Consider the following 20,068-nt stretch of genomic DNA (forward strand, 5'->3'; position numbering starts at 1 on the left):
TCTTGATTTTGCTATTTGTATTAGGAAGAAAACCCAGACTGTGTCCATGGATCCAGATCTTCAAATAGTCAAATCAACAGGAATTTGTATTTTTTTTGTATAAAATAAATAAATGAAATAAAACAGTACCGGGTATTGTGATGTCCTATATTGCTTAGTTTGTGTTCGTTTACGGGCTAAAAGAGTTTGACCGCTGTTTCAGCATACAATGTATTTCTTGAATTATCAATTTCTAATCAATGGAGCAGTGTTAATTTCGTCGACTAAAACTATGACGAAAAATGTTCGTCGACGACCTCTTTTCACTGACGCAAACTAAATAAAAACTAAGCTATGATGACTGAAATTAAGACATAGATATATTGACAATTTCGTCAACAAATAAAAACTAGACTAAAATATTAGTGAGGGATCTAGTGGAGAAGAGATCCAGTAAAAGAGTCATTTTATGTTTGCTTGCGCTCGGGTGTTGCACTCTGAAAATAGCCGATCTACAAGCTCATAACGCGTCGCACTGTGACGGGTTGTGAGCTTGTAGATTGGCTATTTTCAGCATGCAACCAAGTGTAAAATAAGCCATTACGACGCCATCAAGGCACCTCCAACATACATTTTTGTCAACGAAATCAACTGTAGATTTAAAGCATTTCAGATGACTAAAATATGACAAACTAAATGACATTTTATTCAAAAGACTATGACTAAAACTAAATAAAGAGTTGCTGTAAAACCTAACGCTGCAATGGAGCAACTGTTTTTGGATTTCTCGCCCACCTAACAACAAAACAACCATAACCTCTACCCAAGTGTCCTCATGCTTTAAGATGACTGACCGCCCGACAAAACTGCAATGTATGAAAATGATTGTTTTTCTTCTGTCGAAAAACTAAAGTTTGTTTCCATCAGTTTTGACGTCGACGTCCTTCATCGATATCGGAAAAAAAGATAAAAGATTAAAACAAAAACATTTAAGCAAAAAAACTATTCTAAACAATCCAGTTGTAACGAGCGAGACAGAAACATCCATTTCCATCACAAGGAATGATAGAGATATTGTAGCTGCTACAAGAACCCCTAACCCCCCCCCATTCACTGTGGTACAGTCCAACGCAGTCATAGGAGTGGAAGGGACCGGTCCATTACATGTCTGGAAGGGGGCGTGCGGGAGCAGTACCGGTTGATCACTTAAAACCCTAAACAATTAGTTGACCGGAGTCCCCCCAGGGCTCTGTACTAAGCCTGCTCCCAGTTTCGCTCGACACCAAATGTCTCGGACGAAAATAGCCGCTCTACACAACGTTGTGGGGCTTGTAGAGCGGCTATTTTCGCCGAATGTTTCGCGCCAGAAGAGGGGCGTCAGCCAGGGTTCATGTGGTTAATTTGCATCCCATTTCCCAGAATCCTCTTTGTCAGTCCGAGTGGACGGCAGAGGAAGTACCTCTACTTCGCTGTAGCGTCCCAAATGCGGAAGTTTTGCAATACCAGATTTGGCCACCAGGCTTCTGAGGCTTCAATCGTTCTCAGTTTGACACATTTCACCTCAAAAATGACAATTCTCCTTCATGGATTTCTATTGGTCCGTACCGAGTCTCTACTGGATTTGTATTTGCTGTCGTTCCTCGTTGGAGGTGTCTCTACTGTGATTCTATTGGCTGTCATAGAACGTGGAGGTGTGTCTCTGTGATTCTATTGGCTGTCTGTCATAGACCCTGGAGGTCGCTCCTGTGATTCTATTGGCTGTCATAGAACCTGGAGGTCGCTCCTGTGATTCTATTGGCTGTCATAGAACCTGGAGGTCGCTCCTGTGATTCTATTGGCTGTCATAGACCCTGTGATTATAGTGGCTTTCATCTGAGCTGGAGGTGTGTCTCCTGTCTTTCCATTGGCTGTCGTCTTGGCTGGAGGAGGCGTGTTCCTTCCTGTTGGCTGTCGTGCTCTCTGGAGGTGTGTTCCCGGAGGTGCGTTCCTATTGGCTGTCGTCCTCGCTGGAGGAAGTAGGAAGTAGAACACACTCCTGTCTTCTGCTGCGTGACGTTCTCCTCTTCCTCCTCCCGTCCTCCATCCTGAGCCTCCTGCGAATCACGTCTGACACACACACACACACACACACACACACACACACACACACACACACACACACACACACACACACACACACACACACACACACACACACACACACTGTGCTAAAAAGGTTGCTTCCTGATGTTTTTTTAAACCAGTGGTTCACACATTATTTTCATGTCATGGACCCCCAGATTAATATGTATTTGTCGACGGACCTCCATCTGAAAACATCCTGTGGCAGGGACCCCCCATACAAGATTTGTGTTGTTAAAATGTTGTTGACACAGAATAAATTATTCATTATACTATATTTCCATAGGTTGCTTATATCTATATATGTTACCATCACTTAGAGGACTCATATAAAACGTTAAGATGTCTGGGGGCGGCAGTGGCTCAGGGGTAGAGTGGCCGAGTGAACTGGAAAACCGCAAGGTTGCCAGAACCCCTAATTGCTCCCGATGAGCAGGTTGGTGCCTTGCATGGTTTCCTCCTCCATCGGTGGTCGGTAGGCCTACAGACTAGAGGTGGTCTTACCTGCTACACTGTCATAGTCTATAGTCGGGGGTCCCTCCAGTACAGACTAGAGGTGGTCTTACCTGCTACACTGTCATAGACATTTTTGAGAAGTGTTCTGGGCGGAATCGGGGATAAAAATCGTTTTTTAATTGAGAATCGTTTTGAATCGAGAAAAGTTCTTGAATCTGAAAAAAAAACGTTTTTGAGTCCAAAACACAAAAAAGTTTTTGAATCGAGAAAAAAAGTTTTTGAATCGACAAAACAAACGTTTTTGAATCAAAAATACAAAAAGGTTTTTGAAATGAAAAAAAAAAAAACGTTTTTGAAATGAAAAAAAAAATGTTCTCGAATCAAAAAAACAAAAACATTTTTGAATCGGAAAAAATGATTTTTGAAATGAAAAAAAAAAAGTGTTTGAATCGAGAATCGTTTGTTTTGAACAAATCGGAATCTTGACCCCAATAATCGGAATCAAATCGTGAGATAGCAGAAGATTCACAGCCCTACCTGCTACACTGTCGTAGTCTAGTCGGGGGTCCCTCCAGTACAGGCTAGGGGTGGTCCTCCAGTGGCGGTAGAGGCGGGTGTGCAGCACGGACAGAGCCAACAGGACCAGCAGGAAGCCCAGCGCCGCCGCGGCCCAAACCGCCTCGTCTGTCCTGGGCGTGTGAGACAATGATGCTGAAGAAGAAGAAGAAGACATGGACACTGTGCCTTTCCTCAGCACTCTGCTGCTGCTGCTGCTGTCATCACTGGCTCCCTCTGGTGGCCCGGAGGAGGACTGTAGAAGAGAATAGAATAGAATACTTTATTGGCAGTTTAACCTATTAAAAGGAGTAGTTCACCCACAAAGATTGTCTTATTTTCTATCAATTACACACCCCATGAAGCCTTCAATTCATGGAGATTGGATTAGTTGCTGTTTTCAGAATGCAACCAAGTGTAAAATCAGCCATTAACAACGCCATCAAGGCACCACCAAAACACGTTCAGATATACAGCACTGAGTGCACTGGCCAATACAAACTAAAAGGCGAGGGCGCTCCCCATGCGCATTTCCGAAAAGCAACCTTAGTCGACTAAAACTAGACAACAACTAAAACATTTCAGATGTACTAGTACAAATATGACCAAAACTAAATGACATTTTATTCAAAAGACTGCGACTAAAACTAAATCAAAATTTGTTGTCGAAAATTAACATTGATTTCAAACAGCGTGTGATCAGGGTGATGGTGTGATCAGGGTGATGGTGTGATCAGGGTCATGGTGTGATCAGGGTCATGGTGTGATCAGGGTGATGGTGTGATCAGGGTGATGGTGTGATCAGGGTGATGGTGTGATCAGGGTGATGGTGTGATCAGGGTGGTGGTGTGATCAGGGTCATGGTGTGATCAGGGTCATGGTGTGATCAGGGTGGTGGTGTGATCAGGGTGATGGTGTGATCAGGGTCATGGTGTGATCAGGGTGATGGTGTGATCAGGGTCATGGTGTGATCAGGGTGATGGTGTGATCAGGGTCGTGGTGTGATCAGGGTGGTGGTGTGATCAGGGTCATGGTGTGATCAGGGTGATGGTGTGATCAGGGTGATGGTGTGATCAGGGTGATGGTGTGATCAGGGTGATGGTGTGATCAGGGCGATGGTGTGATCAGGGTGATGGTGTGATCAGGGCGATGGTGTGATCAGGGTGATGGTGTGATCAGGGCGATGGTGTGATCAGGGTGATGGTGTGATCAGGGTGATGGTGTGATCAGGGTGATGGTGTGATCAGGGTGATGGTGTGATCAGGGTGATGGTGTGATCAGGGTGATGGTGTGATCAGGGTGATGGTGTGATCAGGGTGATGGTGTGATCAGGGTGATGGTGTGATCAGGGCGGTGGTGTGATCAGGGTGATGGTGTGATCAGGGCGATGGTGTGATCAGGGTGATGGTGTGATCACGGTGGCGGTTCCTACCTGGCAGCGGGCGCCGGCGCAGCCTGGCGTGTTGGAGGCGTAGCGGACCGGCTGCTGGACGCCGTGGCGATGGAGCTGTGGAGGAGGAGGAGCAATGAGAAGTGTTACTGACTTTTGTAGTTTTATTTTCTCCCAATTGTAGTTTTAGCAGGTTATACTAACTAGTAGTGATGCGCGGGCCGACCCGTAACCCGTGGCGCGGGTGGGTCGAGTTAGGATTTCAGAGGCAATTATGCGGGCTGCGGGTGAGCGGGTCAGTCGCTCTCACACGCAAAAAAACAACAACATGAACAACATGCTTGTTTATTTAGCCCATGACAATGTTGTGCTACTGTAGACATTTAAAGCCACTTTGGGTACTTAAAAGAGCGCTATATAAATCTGAGCTATTATGATGATGATTATCTTTTATTTGCCAGACCCAGAGGGTCGGCCTACATGAGGCTTTTCCCCCTTTCGTCCATACATGGGCAAAAAAGACCGTCTGTATAAAAGGGACCTCGGTCTGTCCCTTTCTTCTCCATACATGGGCATAAAAGGGACACAGGCTGACACGTCATGCGAAGTCCGGCGTGACGTAGTGCTCTGATCTTATAAAGTACTGGGAATTTATTCTGGATCTGGCAGAACCAGGTCTCCTGGTCTTGTTTTCCCACCGAGGGTCGCGGGGCGGGTTGAGCCATAGATTTATATATGGGTTCGCGGGGCGGGTTGAGGCGGGTTGGGCTCCGTGGCGGGTGGGGTGGGTGGGTCATGAAAAAACCCGACCCGCACATCACTACTAACTAGGGATGTTCGATATTGACTTTTTTACCGATATACCGATAATACCATACCATTATTGTCCAACTCCAAATTTCCGATATGGGTATATGCAAGCTTTTTCAACCAAAAGTCAACTAACTGTCAGGTAACAACATCACATTAACTAATCAAATAAGATAGCTATAATATCAATATAATATCTAATAAATCTAATATAATACAGTGATGTTGTTTTGATGGCTTTCAATAAAGTGAATGAGTCTCACTAATCTTAGATTAGATGTTGGCCTGCAGAAGCATAATTGCCTTGATGCCTATAACATTAACGAGCATCAACGAGCGTCAGCTGGACACAGATACACACACCTGCTCTCTGCAGTGCTCTAATTTGAAAGTGACTGGAGTCTGTCTCATTTCTGCAAAAGCCCTTAAATATGATATATGATTATGAATATGATTAAGGATTACTGTGATTATGGTAAGCTCACATCACACACACACACACACACACACCATACAGCAAGCACTCCTGTAACTTATTAAAAATAAAAACTAGAAAAAGTGCTCCTCGGAGCACAACTCTCTGCCAGAAGACTTGTGTTGGTTCGAAGGTCGCGAAGGTCGCTATCCCTCTTGTATATGTAAGTGTCCTATCCATCCTGTCTGGGTAAGTGTCCTCTTCCGTTCATTCTGTGTAAGTGTCCTATCCCTCCTGTCCTATCCGTCCTGTCTATGTAAGTGTCATATCCCTCCTGTCTATATAAGTGTCCTATCTGTCCTATCTGTCCAATAAGACAGATAGGAACAATTGGACCGCGACTACTTGACTACTTCCGGTTCGAAGGTCTGGGAGTGAGCTAGTGGCCGGATTTTCGGTATTGGAATCTGGCTTATCACAGTGACACATGTATTTATAGGTCGCTATCCCTCTTGTATATGTAAGTGTCCTATCCAACCTGTCTGGGTAAGTGTCCTCTTCCGTTCTGTCTGTGTGAGTGTCCTATCCCTCCTGTCTGTATAAGTGTCCTATGTCATATCCCTCCTGTCTATATAAATGTCCTATCTGTCCTATCTGCCAATTATGTATCAGCCATGCAGCCATTTCATGGTTCCCGTCTTACCTCACTCTGACAGTGGCAGAGACACTGTCAGAGTGATGCCATGTATATATAGGCCCGGTGGCGTCACTAGCCAATCAGATCACAGTATTTCACGTGTCACGTGAGGCTTGACCAATCGGTGTGTCATGTTTAGAAAGTGAAAACGCAGTGATAACAATACTCTCCTGGCGGAGAGTAAAAATCACACCCAGTGTGAAGTGAGCGGTGCTATTTAAAAACAACAGTGGTCATCACAGTGATGGAAGCTCACTTTTTTTTAAGTGAGTGGTGATATTTATAGGTTATTAATTTCATCATGCGTCTCGCTAGCCAATCACGGTACTGAGCAAAGGGTCTGAATACCAATCAGCCAATCACAGTACAGCGAAAGACACATTTTCACAACGGAAAAAAACTCTCACCACGGATGGGTCCCAAACCCACTTATAAGAGCGGCTACACCGCTCAAAAATAAAAAAGGCCGATAATATCGGACATCCCTAATACTGACCTTGGGAGGTGGGGTGTGGGGGGGCGGAGGAGAGGTGGATCTGCTCTTTCGGGTTTTGCTGCGGGCGTGCGCGTCGCCGTGCGCGTTGCCGTGCGTGTGTGTCTTCACCACCTCTCTCTCCGTCACGTCCAGCAGGCTGATGTCCTTCCTCTTCTCCTCCGCGTGTCCGGCGGTCTTCCTCTGTGCCGCGTAGGGCTGTCATTACATCATCATACCATTAAAGCAGTGGTAAAATGACTTATTTTATATCAATTAAAGGGATATTTCACTTTGGAGTGGAGTTTGAAGTTACAATGGGTTTGTATAGGTATACAATGATAAAATGAATATCACATATCTAAATACTGAATCAAGCAACTTAAAGGTAGGGTAAGTGATTTGCAATTATTCAAATAATTGCAAAATGGGTCTATGTTCTGATAGTGCTCGTTACTATAGAGTGTCCTGTCCATATTAGGAGTCTCCTTGTCTCTCCAGCTCTTTATAAAACAGAAAATTCATTTTCGTTTCAGTTTCAGTTTCATTTCCAATTTTATCCAATCAGGATAGAGAACTCAATCAGGATATAGATTAAACAAGTGCAATTGGAAGTGATGACACTAAGAAATGAGCAGACAAAATTAGAACTGGAACACTATAAAAATGAAGCTTAAAAATGGGTACTTTCTCCTGATTGGCTGAGATTTTGACACCTACCAGAAAATGTATTTTCTGTTTATTAAAGAGCTGGAGAGACGGGGAGACTCCTGTTACTGAACACACACTCTATAGCAATGATTACTATCACAATATAGTATTTTAACCTTTTAACACAATACTTTTTTTTTTAACCCAAAAATATATCTTACCCTACCTTTAAATACTGTCTGGGGGGGGGGGGCTCACAAAAGCATGAGTAGACGACAAAATGACCCACACGTTTTTTTTTTAAAGTGAAATATCCCTTTAAACACCATGAACCAGCCGGTATTTTCGAATATTAAAAAAAGCAGAAATAGCTGATCTACAAGCTTAGATCTACAAGCTAAAGTCCAATGTTCAATGCCAAAAACAGCCCTACTCCTGAGCAGGAGCACAGACATGGAACGCTGTGGTGAATATGGTCAACAAGACCTGTAGGCATGGCAACCATTCTAACTATTACCATAAATAATTAAAATTAGGCGATTACGTCACAACTAATGTATTATTATTATAATAATGTCTCACCGTGACGTTGTGTCTGTGGGAGACGTGGTCGTTTGTACGTTTGTCTCCGGCTGCCTTGGTCTCCGTGGCAACGTTCCGCTGAGCGACGTCTTTGTCTCTCCGTCCGTCCGTCTCTAAAGCCTCTGATCCTGTTTGTACTGTTTGGGCTGAAGGAGGAGGGCTGAGGGAGCGCTGAACAGAACCCACGTTCTTAAGGTCCTCACTGTGGTGTGAGTGATCCTGACCTGATGGGTGTGCTGGTGGTGCTGGTGGTGATTTAGGATTAGAACTGGATCTCTGGGGCTCAGGATCAGAACTGGATCTAAAGGGATCCGCTGTGTGCGGATCCACAGGCGTATGAGGTCCTGATGATGCTGATCCCTTGGGTCCTGATGTCGGGTCCTGGTTAGAGACAGGAGAGGATGGAGCTTCTCTAGTGTTGTGGGCCTCCTGGTGGAGGTCAGCGTTGTGGGCCTCCTGGTGGAGGGTAGTGTTGTGGGCCTCCTGGTTGAGGTCAGTATTGTGAGCCTCCTGGTGAAGGTTGTTTTTGTGGGCCTCCTGGTGGAGCTGAGTGTTGTGGGCCTCCTGGTGGAGGTCAGCGTCGTGGGCCTCCTGGAGGAGCTCAGCATTGTGGGCCTGCTGGTGGAGGTCAGTGTTGTGAGCCTCCTGGTGGAGGCTAGTGTTGTGGGCCTCGCGGTGGAGCTGAGCGGTGTGGGCCTCCTGGTTGAGGTCAGCATTGTGGGCCTCCTGGTGGAGCTCAGTGTTGTGGGCCTCCTGGCGGAGGAGCTCCAGGGTCTGGTTGACGGAGGCAGAGGAGACGGTGAGGTTGAGGTTCTCTGTGAGCTCCAGGCTCCTCTTCATCCTCTGGTCTCCTCCGTCCAGGAGAGGGAAGAGGCTCTTCTCACAGCAACGCTGCACAGTTTACAAGAGAGTTTACAATTGTATTTAATAAATGGGAGCATAATGTACCAAAACGCATATCATGGTGATTGAAAGAAGACTTTAACCCATTGAGACCTGAAGCCGATTCTACATGTCTCCTAAATCTCAACAGTTTTCTGAAAAACCTATGTTTCTATATCAGTGGTGCTCAATCTTTTTCATGTCAAGGACCCCCAAAATAATATGTATTTGGCCGCGGACCCCCATCAAAATATGTTGTTCCAGGGACCCCCAGAAGCAAAGATTTGAGTTAAAAATGTTTGCTTTAGAAATATATATATTTCAAAGATTTGCACACATTTTCACAATTTTTCAAAAATAGCAGATCTACAAGCTCATAGCGCGGCACTCGGTGCCGCGCTATGAGCTTGTATATCTGCTATTTTTGAATAGCCTAAAGTGTAAAATAATGCTTTTTAGCTCAAATAAAAAAATGACACAGTTCCAGGTCTTAATGGGTTAAACTAGTGACTGGAAGCATATAGTAATTATGACCATGTTTATTAAGGTAATAAAATCAATCCATCCACTTGGATAGAGCCTAATTACTTCTGCAACCAGCAGGGGTGAAACAGCGAGACTACAGGCCATTCCTATGAACTGTCACACTTTCTATATAGCCTCAATTTACAAGCCGGAAGCTAGACATTATGAATAAAAATGACATTTCCGTTTGTTTTTTAGGCATTGTGAGCTTGTAGATCCGCTATTTTCAAATGGCCGAAATGTACATATGTTTTGTAATAATGATCAAAATCTACAAAGTAACTAAAGTTTTCAAATATAGTGGATGGAGTAAAAGTATAATATTTGCCTCTGAGATGTAGTGGAGTAGAGGTAAAAGTACTGAAAATTGGAAATACTCCAGTAAAGTAAAAGTACCTAAAAAAAAAGCACAGGTTTCAGGAACACTGAAAATATTAATATACGACTAATACAGTCCTGTTTGTAAAAGCTGCAATCCATAACTCTTTTATTAAAACATAATTTGTATCCAGTCTGTTTATAAATAACACAAAGGTGGTGGTTGTAGAGTTGGTCTCCCTGCTCTTCTATTGAGACATTTAGATCCTATTGGTCTGGTAGGACCCCTGCTGGTTGACAAGAGGTACTGCGTGAAACCAAAACCCAATTTATCCTCAACTTTGTACTTTGTTACACATAGTTTTTTTTTGAAAATAGCAGATCTACAAGCTCGTGACGCCTTGTGAGTGAGCTTGTAGATCTGCATGTTTTCAGTATTGAGTGTTTTTTTCCTCCACTCTTTCGAAATGTTTTCACATGCCCAAAATATAGCTTGATTACTAATCAGTTATTTGATCAAATAATCAATGATCTCTTATAATCTATACGGTCGATTAGTTGGATTAACTGCTAATCCCCTCATGCAGTGTGAGATAACACCAGTGTTGTCATGTCTGCTTATTATAAGCGATCATAAGCGACTTATTATAAGTATGTTTCCATACTCTGATGGTGTCTCCAGCATGTCCTGGTCCACCAATCAGCTTCCGGCGCTCGGCCGCGGACCGCTGCAACAGCAGGCTGTACTTCCTGGTTCGGGCCGGCCGGACGTCGCCACGGTTACGTCCTCCCGTCTCTTCCAGCCAATCACAGACGGCCGAGGTGGCGACAGAGGTCAGCTCCAGCGTACGACCCCACGACACCAAGGCCAAGGGCTGGGGGGAGACACACACACACACACACACGCACACGCACACGCACACACACAGACAGACAGACAGACAGACAGACAGACAGACAGACAGACAGACAGACAGACAGACAGACAGACAGACAGACAGACAGACAGACCTTTTTAACCAAGTAAAACCAGGAAAGCCTCTGTGTCATTTTAGATGTGAGCTAAAAAGGCATTATTTAATACTTTGGCTATTCAAGAATAGCAGATCTACAAGCTCACAGCGTGTCACTTCGTGCCACGCTGTGAGCTTGTAGATCTGCTATTTTTGAAAAATCTTGAAAATGTGTGAAAAGTTTAAATGTTTTAAAGTGAACATTTTTTACTCAAATCTTTGGTTCTGGGGTGTTCCCTGGAACACAAGTTTGAGAACATAAGTGATACAAGCACCATACATTTTTTTCAGAAAACTGTTTTAGAGGACATGTTTAGAATGGGCCTCGGGGGCACGGTGGCGCAGTCGGTAGTCGGTGTGTCTTCTCCTCTGCGTCACCAGCACTCATACCCTAGGTGGGGTTGGCGAAAGGGCCCTCTCTGTGTGGAGTTTGCATGTTCTCCCTGTGTCTCCTAGGGTAGTTAATACCCTCACAAAAACATGTAGTAATCCTGGTCTCTATACCGCCTCCCCCATGACAGCCAGGGCGCCTGATGGAGGGGAAAGGAACTGGTTGGAATAACGTGTTCCTTCCACGCGCTACGTCCTACCAGGGAAACTCCCCCCTGTCAGGTGACAAGAAGGTCAGTTGGCTCTCATGCACTGAAGGAGGCATGAGCTCGGCCCTGGCCTCCCTAGGCTGGTGGGGGGAGTGTAGTGCCCAGGATCACTTAGCAAATTGGCACTGGGTGAAAAAAAGGGTTACAAAAATCGAGGGATAAAAAAAAAAAAGAATGGGCCTCAGGTCCACGGACACTGATGAATTGAATTGAGTACAAAGGACCACAGACAGACAGACAGACAGACAGACCTTGTCTCTGCGTAGCTCCCGGTGTGAGGTCATGACGTAGTCAGACAGACAGGTCTGAGCCAGGGCAGACAGACGGGTACGCTCGCCGAGAGGAGCGCACGGATGATAGAGCAACACCACCGCCCCCTGCTGGAGAAGCAACACAAACACACCCTCTAAATGTTAAAACCATTATTCTGTTCACATCACACTAGACCATACCCGGTCGACGCATCCGTGGGGGGATATGCGCACATGATCTGGCAACCCGGGAGGCAGTTCGTCCCATAGCTGGGCAGCCCCGTAACCATGGCGACAGTGTTTGACACAAAAACGCTAATAAGAAGCTGAGATTTGATGAAAGTGAAAAACGGGCTTCACAGTTAAGTTCAGATGGTAATGGTCAATGGCTGTGTGCAAAATCAGAGCAATTGGTCCAGCCACTGAGGAGAACCGGGTAGCTTCACTCACGCACCACTACAGACAGAGGTTACTAGAATTATAGTAGGATAGTAGGATAGTAGGATATCTTAAAATATCTATTGTTTTATTTGTTATATTTCCATTTCTGCTAAGCAGCAAGCTGTATATGATTAGATGATTTTGATTTAAATTAGCAAAAAAAAATCCATTTGGTTTCTTTTGTACCCTCTCAGAGTTACATGAACACTGATTATATATTATATATTATAATAATTGTATTATTGTGTGTTACTTACTGTGTGTGTGTGTGTGTGTGTGTGTGTGTGTGTGTGTGTGTGTGTGTGTGTGTGTGTGTGTGTGTGTGTGTGTGTGTGTGTGTGTGTGTGTGTGTGTGTGTGTGTGTGTGTGTGTGTGTGTTACTGACATGCAGGTTGTTGATCCATCTCTGAGGTGGACAGTACAAATACTGTCCACTCTCTGCTCTGATTGGCCTGTACGGTCCACTGTAGAGAGACACACACACACACACACACACACACACACACACACACACACACACACACACACACACACACACACACACACACACACACACACACACGATATATGATGTTAAAATGTTTTAAAAACAAGACCAGGAGACCTGGTTCTGCCAGACCCAGAATAAAGTCCTAGTACGTAACACACCTACAAACCACTTCATAAGATCAGCACTACGTCACGCTAAGCTTGGCCAATCAAAAAGAGGGACAGAAAAGAGGGACAGAAAAGAGGAACAGAAAAGAGGGACAGAAAAGAGGAAAAGAGGAAAAGAGGGACAGAAAAGAGGGACAGAAAAGAGGGACAGAAAAGAGGAAAAGAGGAAAAGAGGGACAGAAAAGAGGAACAGAAAAGAGGGACAGAAAAGAGGAAAAGAGGAAAAGAGGGACAGAAAAGAGGAACAGAAAAGAGGGACAGAAAAGAGGAAAAGAGGAAAAGAGGGACAGACAAAGACTCATGTAGACCGAGGTCCCTTTTATGCCCATGTATGGACGAAAGGGTGACAGGACAAAGCCTCATGTAGGCCGACCCCTTGGGTCTGGCAAATATAATTTTTTACCTTTTTTTGTTGTTGAAAATAGCAGATCTACAGAGCTCACAACGTGTCATATTGTGACACGCTGTGAGCTTGTAGATCTGCTATTTTATCCATGCATCACTAACCTGTGAGGGATGGAGTGCTTGTAGCCGATTGGTCGATCCATGCATATCTCCCTGGATGGCTGCAGAGAACAGTGTAGAAAGACACTAGTTGTGTGTGTGTGTGTGTGTGTGTGTGTGTGTGTGTGTGTGTGTGTGTGTGTGTGTGTGTGTGTGTGTGTGTGTGTGTGTGTGTGTGTGTGTGTGTGTGTGTGTGTGTGTGTGTGTGTGTGTGTGTGTGTGTGTGTGTGTGTGTGTGCGCACGCGTGTGTGTGTGTGTGTGTGTGTGTGTGTGTGTAAATTCATCATTTGACATAAAGACTACGTAATGATAAACTATACTGTGGTCAGGTTTGAAGGGGTTAAATGTGAGCTCTATTATCAGCACTGTGTTTGTATTGTGAGGTCAAAGGTCCAAGAGGAAACCCTCTGTAAAGATAAGTAAGTCGAACAGCTGACGCCTATAGGCTGGGCAAGACCTGGGATGTTGGTTGTCTAGGAAGTTGACAACCTGGAAATGATTGAATTTGGCGGAAGTACCGCCCAAGGAAATGACGTTGATGCTTTACAAATCTGTTAACATTCTCCGTGAATGAAACGAGTGTTGTGATTGGTCAAAAAATATCGTTTCCGGGGGAAACGGAAATCCTGTCCACTCAGGACTTCCTAGACACTCGCTGCTTTAGGTCGTGACCAGGCTCTTCTTTTTGGAGATGAGTGAGGCTGGGACCGAGGTTAGCTGACGCCATGTCTGGCTGTTTGTACACTGCTGGGTTGCCATGTCTGGCTGTTTGTACGCTGCTGGGTTGCCATGTCTGGCTGTTTGTAATCTGCTGGGTTGCCATGTCTGGCTGTGTGTACACTGCTGGGTTGCCATGTCTGGCTGTTTGTAGGCTGCTGGGTTGCCATGCCTGGCTGTTTGTAGGCTGCTGGGTTGCCATGTCTGGCTGTTTGTACTTACCTGTGGATCATACACTGTGTCGATACTGCTGGGACCGTCCTGCAAACACAGGAAGACGAGGAACATGCACGATGAGATTATGAATGGTATTTAACAGTGTTTATCAAATGATGTCATGTCAAGGACCCCCAAAATGATGTGTGTTTGGCTGCGGAGCCCTCATCTAAAAATATTTTGTGTCAGGGAAACCTACAGTATAGAAGCAAAAACGCATTGCATCGCATCACGATACGTTGTGTGGGCTTGTAGATCGGCTATTTCCAGCTAAAGGTCAACTTTTTCATCTCTCTCTTAACACATTGGCTGCCAAGAACGCAGATCTGCGTTCTTTAAAAAAAAATATTTTTTCAAAAAATATATATTTTTTTTTCTTTTTTTTTTTCTTTTTTTTTAATTTGACCCAAAGACCAAGGAGATATGATTTTCCGAAGATTTAAACTCCCATCCACTTCCTTGTAACTTAAAACTTAAAAATTCTGTATCTCGGCTCCTGAGTACTTTTTTTTTTTCATTGAAAAAGTCTGGCAGTCTACTGTAGAAAAAAGAAAAGAAAAAGATGGCAGCCAATGTGTTAAGGGGTCTCTGCTTCATCTCTCTCTTAAGGGGTCTCTGCTTCATCTCTCTCTCAGCCATTTCAAGTTTTCAATTGTTTAAAAATCATTTGAAAATAGCAGATCTACAAGCTCACAATGCGTCACATCGCGACATTGTGAGCTTGTAGATTTGCTATTTTCAAATGGCCGAAATGTATATAGAGCTATAGGCCTGAAGTGGTTAATGTATGGTTTGTAATAATAATCTAAATCTACAAAGTAACTAGTGACTAAAGTTTTCAAATAAATGTAGGGGAGTAAAGGTTAAAGTATTGGAAATTGGAAATACTCAAGTAAAGTACAAATACCATTTTTTTTTACTTAAGTACAGTTTACTTGAGTAAATGTATTCAATTACTTTACACCACTGGCACTGCCTAAGGAGGATGGTGGTCAGGGTTGTCATGGTTACCTGGGTGTCTGTTGTCCATGCTGCATGTGGGCAGGTCCAGCCTGAGTCCAGAGGAAGGTCTCTGTGTAAGGACACCTGACACACACACACACACACACACACACACACACACACACACACACACACACACACACACACACACACACACACACACACACACACACACACACCATCAAAATATAATATTTACAACAGATTTTAGATTGTCTACAAGTATAACAACCTTTTTTTCTTCTGAACGGAATTTTCTTTCACATCAGGACATTTTAACCCATTAAGGCCTGAGGTTCCGTGTCAAGGGGCAGCTATATACACATATACATCTGACTGCTTTCTATAACATGCAAGGACTCCATTAGTTTTAAACTATATTAGACCAACTAAAGACTATAGACCAATTATGTGTTTACAAACATTGAGACTGGACTCACAGGTGACTGTTTCATGTAATCAATTCCCAACAGATCCCCAAACCTGTTGTTATGGGGTTTCACTGATTTCACTTCATTCAACCTCCCCTGTGTGTAGGCTAGTGAGGTGCCTACTAGTTGTACGAACGCTTGTTTTATTGTTGTATTGGATCTTGTTTAGTCGATACACTTATTTGTTTTAGCTCGTGCTCATTTGATTTAGCTATTTTGTCTCATCTGTTTAAGACAGTAGGTAGCTGATATATTGCACTTTCACCTTAGCGCTATACTCTTAGTTGCTTGTTTTTGCAGAAAATGCACTTAAGACCTCTGGTGATTAGTAGGTTCGTTCCCTACCTATGTTGAATGCACTTATTGTAAGTCACTTTGGATAAAAGCGTCTGCTAAATGACTGTAATGTAATGTAATGTAATGTGACCTAGCGAGACATATGTACTTCACCCCGCAACGGTATTGCGCACCGAGAACAGCTGACATACAAGCTCACAACCGCGTCACGGATGAGACCGCTGTGAGCTTGGAGGTCTGCTATTCTCGGCCGTTTTCTAGGCGCGACACCTTCGCGGGACGGAGCATAAATCAGGCTTGACGGGCTGCAGCTGCGTGAGCAAGAGCAGGTTCTGGTGCCATGATCATAGATATATATAAGAAAGGCTAGATGGCTCAAGGGGGGCATCGCAAGCGTAGCTCGACCGCGGCCATCTTGCGACAGTCATTCATGACATTATGTCTATGGTGCATGTACTATTGAAATAACTATAGTGTGCTAACGGTTTGGTGTGTTGTAAACACCAAAGATGTAGTTATGATAATGCATACTTATAATTATAATCATGGAATTTATATGAAAATAAAATTAAGTATGCAGTATCATAACTACATGTTTGGTGTTTACAACACACCAAACTGAAAATTGAGCACGCTATGGTTATTTCAATAGATACATACATGCACCATAGACATAATGTTATGAATGAGCGAGCTGACTGTCGCAAGATGGCCGCCATGTGGCAACGTCGTACTCCATTGGCCAGCAGTGCGGGTGAGTCATCTAGTGTTTATATATATATATATATCTATGGTGCCATGATCACAGAGCGCTCCCTCTGTTCTTATGACAGCCACTGGAGGTGTGGTTTTGGGGGACAACTGCTTTGAATTGTTATTATTGTGTTTACACACAACAGAAACCAAAGATTATATATTTCAAGAGCGAGAGATCACAGTAAAAATCCTAAGCATTCTTCCTCCATACTGGGAGAAAAACAGCATTGGAATGTTTGATGGGATGCATTTCTACACGTGAGACAGTGACCACTTTTACATTGCATCTTATGAGCGGTGGGGTTCATTTGGTGCCGGCCTGTGCGCGCTTAATGGTTCTTATCAGTGTGACGTTGTCTGTTAAGGAAACTGATATATTCACTGATTGTTTGCTTGATGTCTCTCCTACACAGCTGGTGGCAAATCCTCTTGATTGGGAATGTGCCAAGTGATGTGGAAGAGAGGGGTGTTTATGCTTTAGGAGTATTTATTTAAATTGTCAGTGAGATTTCAACCCAAGTTATACTTGTTTATTAATTGTAACGCATCTTTAAGAATGTTTAGGTTACTGTTATGCTGGGGGAGTATTTATGGAAGTATTTGGACGGAGTGTTGCTAATTGGTTCTGTGTGATGTGGTAGGATCCACTCCCTATTTAAAGGGAGGCTGCAGAGACAGACAGACAGTAATATGTGGACAGGCACACAGGAAACATCCCTGAGGGAGAGCCAGAGCTACAAGCCCTCGTGTGATCAAGGTTTACCCCGTAACCCATTTCAGACAACTTTTAATACTTTTGGCTTTTCAAAAATAGCAGATCTAGAAGCTCATCGGTGCTGCGCTATGAGCTTGTAGATCTGCTATTTTTTGAGAAATCTTTGAGAAAATATGGGGGGTGGGGGCCTGATTATAGCAAAAGGATTTAGAAGAGATTTGTAGAATCCCCCAGAAGCAAAGATTTGAGTTAAAAATGTTGGCTTTCAAAAATATATATTCAAAGATATGCCAAAATTGTTCATGATTAAAACAAATAAATGCAGATCTTCAAGCTCATAGCGCGTTACTTTTTGATAGCCAAAGAAATGTAAAAAATGACCCCATTTGAAAATATGTTGTTCCAGGGACCCCCCATGAAGCAAAGAGTTAAAATGTTCGCTTTAAAAAATAAATATATATATAAATATATTTCAAAGATTTGCACAATGTTTCAAAAAAATAGCAGATCTAAAAGCTCATGGTCGTGCAATGAGCTTGTATATCTGCAATTTTTTAAACGTTTTAAATTGTTTTTAAATACATATCAATTGGGGTCCTTAGCATGAAAAGGGTTGGAAAAAAACACTGCCTCTTATGTTGTTTTAGTGATTGTTTGTTTATTTCATTGAATGCCTGTGTTTCGCTGTCTTTCCACACTTTTTGTTGTGGTTTGTGTTGTGAAGCACTTTATAAACTTTTATATTGTTTTATTAAAGTTCTAAAACAAATAAAGTTGCATTTATTATGTACTCATAGCCTTAGATCAAGACTATCGTAGATGTATTTTATCGACTTTTACTTTAGTATCTACGAATCTTAGCGACCGCCCCCCAGTTTAACCTGGAATGTCACCAGTAAAGCCCGTATTTCTCCAAAAATGTACAAATGATAAATATAAGTTGTTTACCCGCTTGCCCCAAATGTTAACTAGGTGTCCGGTGTGTTTGTGTAATGTATTAGTCCATATTATTTAATAAAGAAGTGTTTTAATCCCGTCTGTGGCCGAACGCCATTCTGTCCTCACTTACGCTCTGCTTACATTGAATGTAATTCCGGGTTTCACCTGATGCGCCCCGTCGACCACCCATTGGGAGCTCCCGACAGAATCGGCCACAAACGGGATTAAAACACATATTTATTGAAAAATACGGACTAATACATAACACAAACACTCCGGACGCCTAGTTAACATTTGGGGCAAGCGGGTTTTCTTTTGCAAAAACAAAATAAAGTTGTATTTATGATGTATTTATAATAATAATAATAATAGATTCTACCTTTCCATTGTCACAGAAGGATCCAGACCGTCCTCCTCCAGCAGAGGCTTCATGGTAGGGAGCCACGCTGAGCCACGCTGCGGCCAACAGGCTCACCATGAGCGGACTGAGCATGACGGCAGGCCTCGGTGATGATGATGATCCACCAGATCACATCCACATGATGATCCACTAGATCCACACATCATCATCTGGTTCCTCTAAGAGAAGCTGATCACCTCTAGAAGGTTCACAAGAGTTGTAATTATTATTATTATTATTATTAATAATAAACCTCTCTCCAATTTTGCATCAGATCTAGCCATGGTTCACATGACGCTCGTCTGTCACAAGCGTCATTGAACCACTTGTTCCTGGTTTTCGATTTTTTTTTTACATTTAAAACTCTGACATCTACATAAACGTTCACATTTCAAATATAAAGTGCTGACCCTAAAGCCACGGATGTAACAAGTTGAGCCGCAATAGGTTTAAGTACCTTTATATTCCGTATTGTTCAATAAAAAGCGTTTTAATCCGAGCGCCAGCCATTTTCTCCGACGCTTTCCATTACTCGACACTATCGGTTGGTAGGTATATTGCACCCTGATACATTACAACAAAATAGTAGAAAATGGTCGCCGATCGGATTAAAAATGCTTTTTATTGAACAATATGGGAGACACGGGTACTTATCATGGTCCGGCTCAACTTGTTACAACTATGGCTTTAGTTTAAGCCTTTTATATTTGAAATCTGAACGTTTATGTACATGTACGGGTTGTAAATGTGGAAAAAAAATCCAAAACCAGGACCAAGTGGGTCCATGCCTGTCATGATGGTATAACAGTCATGTTTCAGGGCTACGTCAGAGCAGAAGATTAAGTTAATAAACAAACTTATTCTCACACATAATCTGGTCCCTTTAGAGAAGGTATAAAAGGTTCAGAGGATAATGTTTTGCATCAGAGCAGAAATAAATAAACATCCATAATAGAGAAGAAGCAATGACGCGTCATGCGTAATTGTGCGCTAATAAATATGTAATAACGCCACGGTAGTTTTACTTGTATACAAAAAAATAAATTTTAAAATCCGCTATTTTTCCAGTGATGATCCTTTAATTAAAGTGACAGCATGCTGATAAAAGATATTATTAATAAATAAAGTACTTTGTGGAGAATTGTAAAAACTTTTACGTTGTTGTTGACGGAACTGCTGCTCCACACAGACAGGAAGCTGGGTTGCCATGTCTGTCTGTCTGTCTGTAAACTGACTGGGTTGCCATGTCTGGCTGTTTGTAAGCATCTCCACACAG

The 20,068-nt window shown here is 43.2% G+C and overlaps 1 protein-coding gene across 2 annotated transcripts; it reads right to left on the reverse strand.

Moving 5' to 3' along the window:
• Window positions 1–1,663: 1,663 nt before the first annotated feature.
• Window positions 1,664–18,985, reverse strand: tp53i13 (tumor protein p53 inducible protein 13). Of its 2 annotated transcripts, none has more exons than XM_084064393.1 (12): window positions 18,772–18,985; window positions 15,264–15,338; window positions 14,259–14,297; window positions 13,322–13,380; window positions 12,543–12,621; window positions 11,717–11,845; window positions 10,519–10,728; window positions 8,129–9,019; window positions 6,920–7,093; window positions 4,544–4,618; window positions 3,094–3,367; window positions 1,664–2,085 (listed from the first exon to the last, which is right to left on the reverse strand). In XM_084064393.1, exons 1-12 carry the CDS (start codon window positions 18,883–18,885, stop codon window positions 1,967–1,969), a joined length of 2,238 nt encoding a protein of 745 aa, XP_083920519.1. In that variant the 5' UTR covers window positions 18,886–18,985; the 3' UTR covers window positions 1,664–1,966. The 2 variants fall into 2 exon arrangements, with proteins under 2 accessions (XP_083920519.1, XP_083920518.1); XM_084064392.1 differs by having other exon boundaries at window positions 6,920–7,114.
• Window positions 18,986–20,068: the final 1,083 nt, after the last annotated feature.

The sequence above is a fragment of the Gymnoscopelus microlampas genome (genome assembly GCF_963454915.1).
Source record: "Gymnoscopelus microlampas genome assembly, chromosome: 8".
Taxonomy (NCBI): Eukaryota; Metazoa; Chordata; class Actinopteri; order Myctophiformes; family Myctophidae; genus Gymnoscopelus; species Gymnoscopelus microlampas.

Coding starts and splice junctions, on each gene's coding strand:
- tp53i13 (XM_084064392.1), bottom strand. CDS start 18,885: ATGCTCAGTCCGCTCATGGTGAGCCTGTTGGCCGCAGCGTGGCTCAGC. Junction 7,115..8,128: donor CCCACAGACACAACGTCACG/GTGAGACATTAT, acceptor ATGTAATGACAG/CCCTACGCGGCACAGAGGAA. Junction 2,086..3,093: donor AGACTACGACAGTGTAGCAG/GTAGGGCTGTGA, acceptor TGTGTGTGTCAG/ACGTGATTCGCAGGAGGCTC.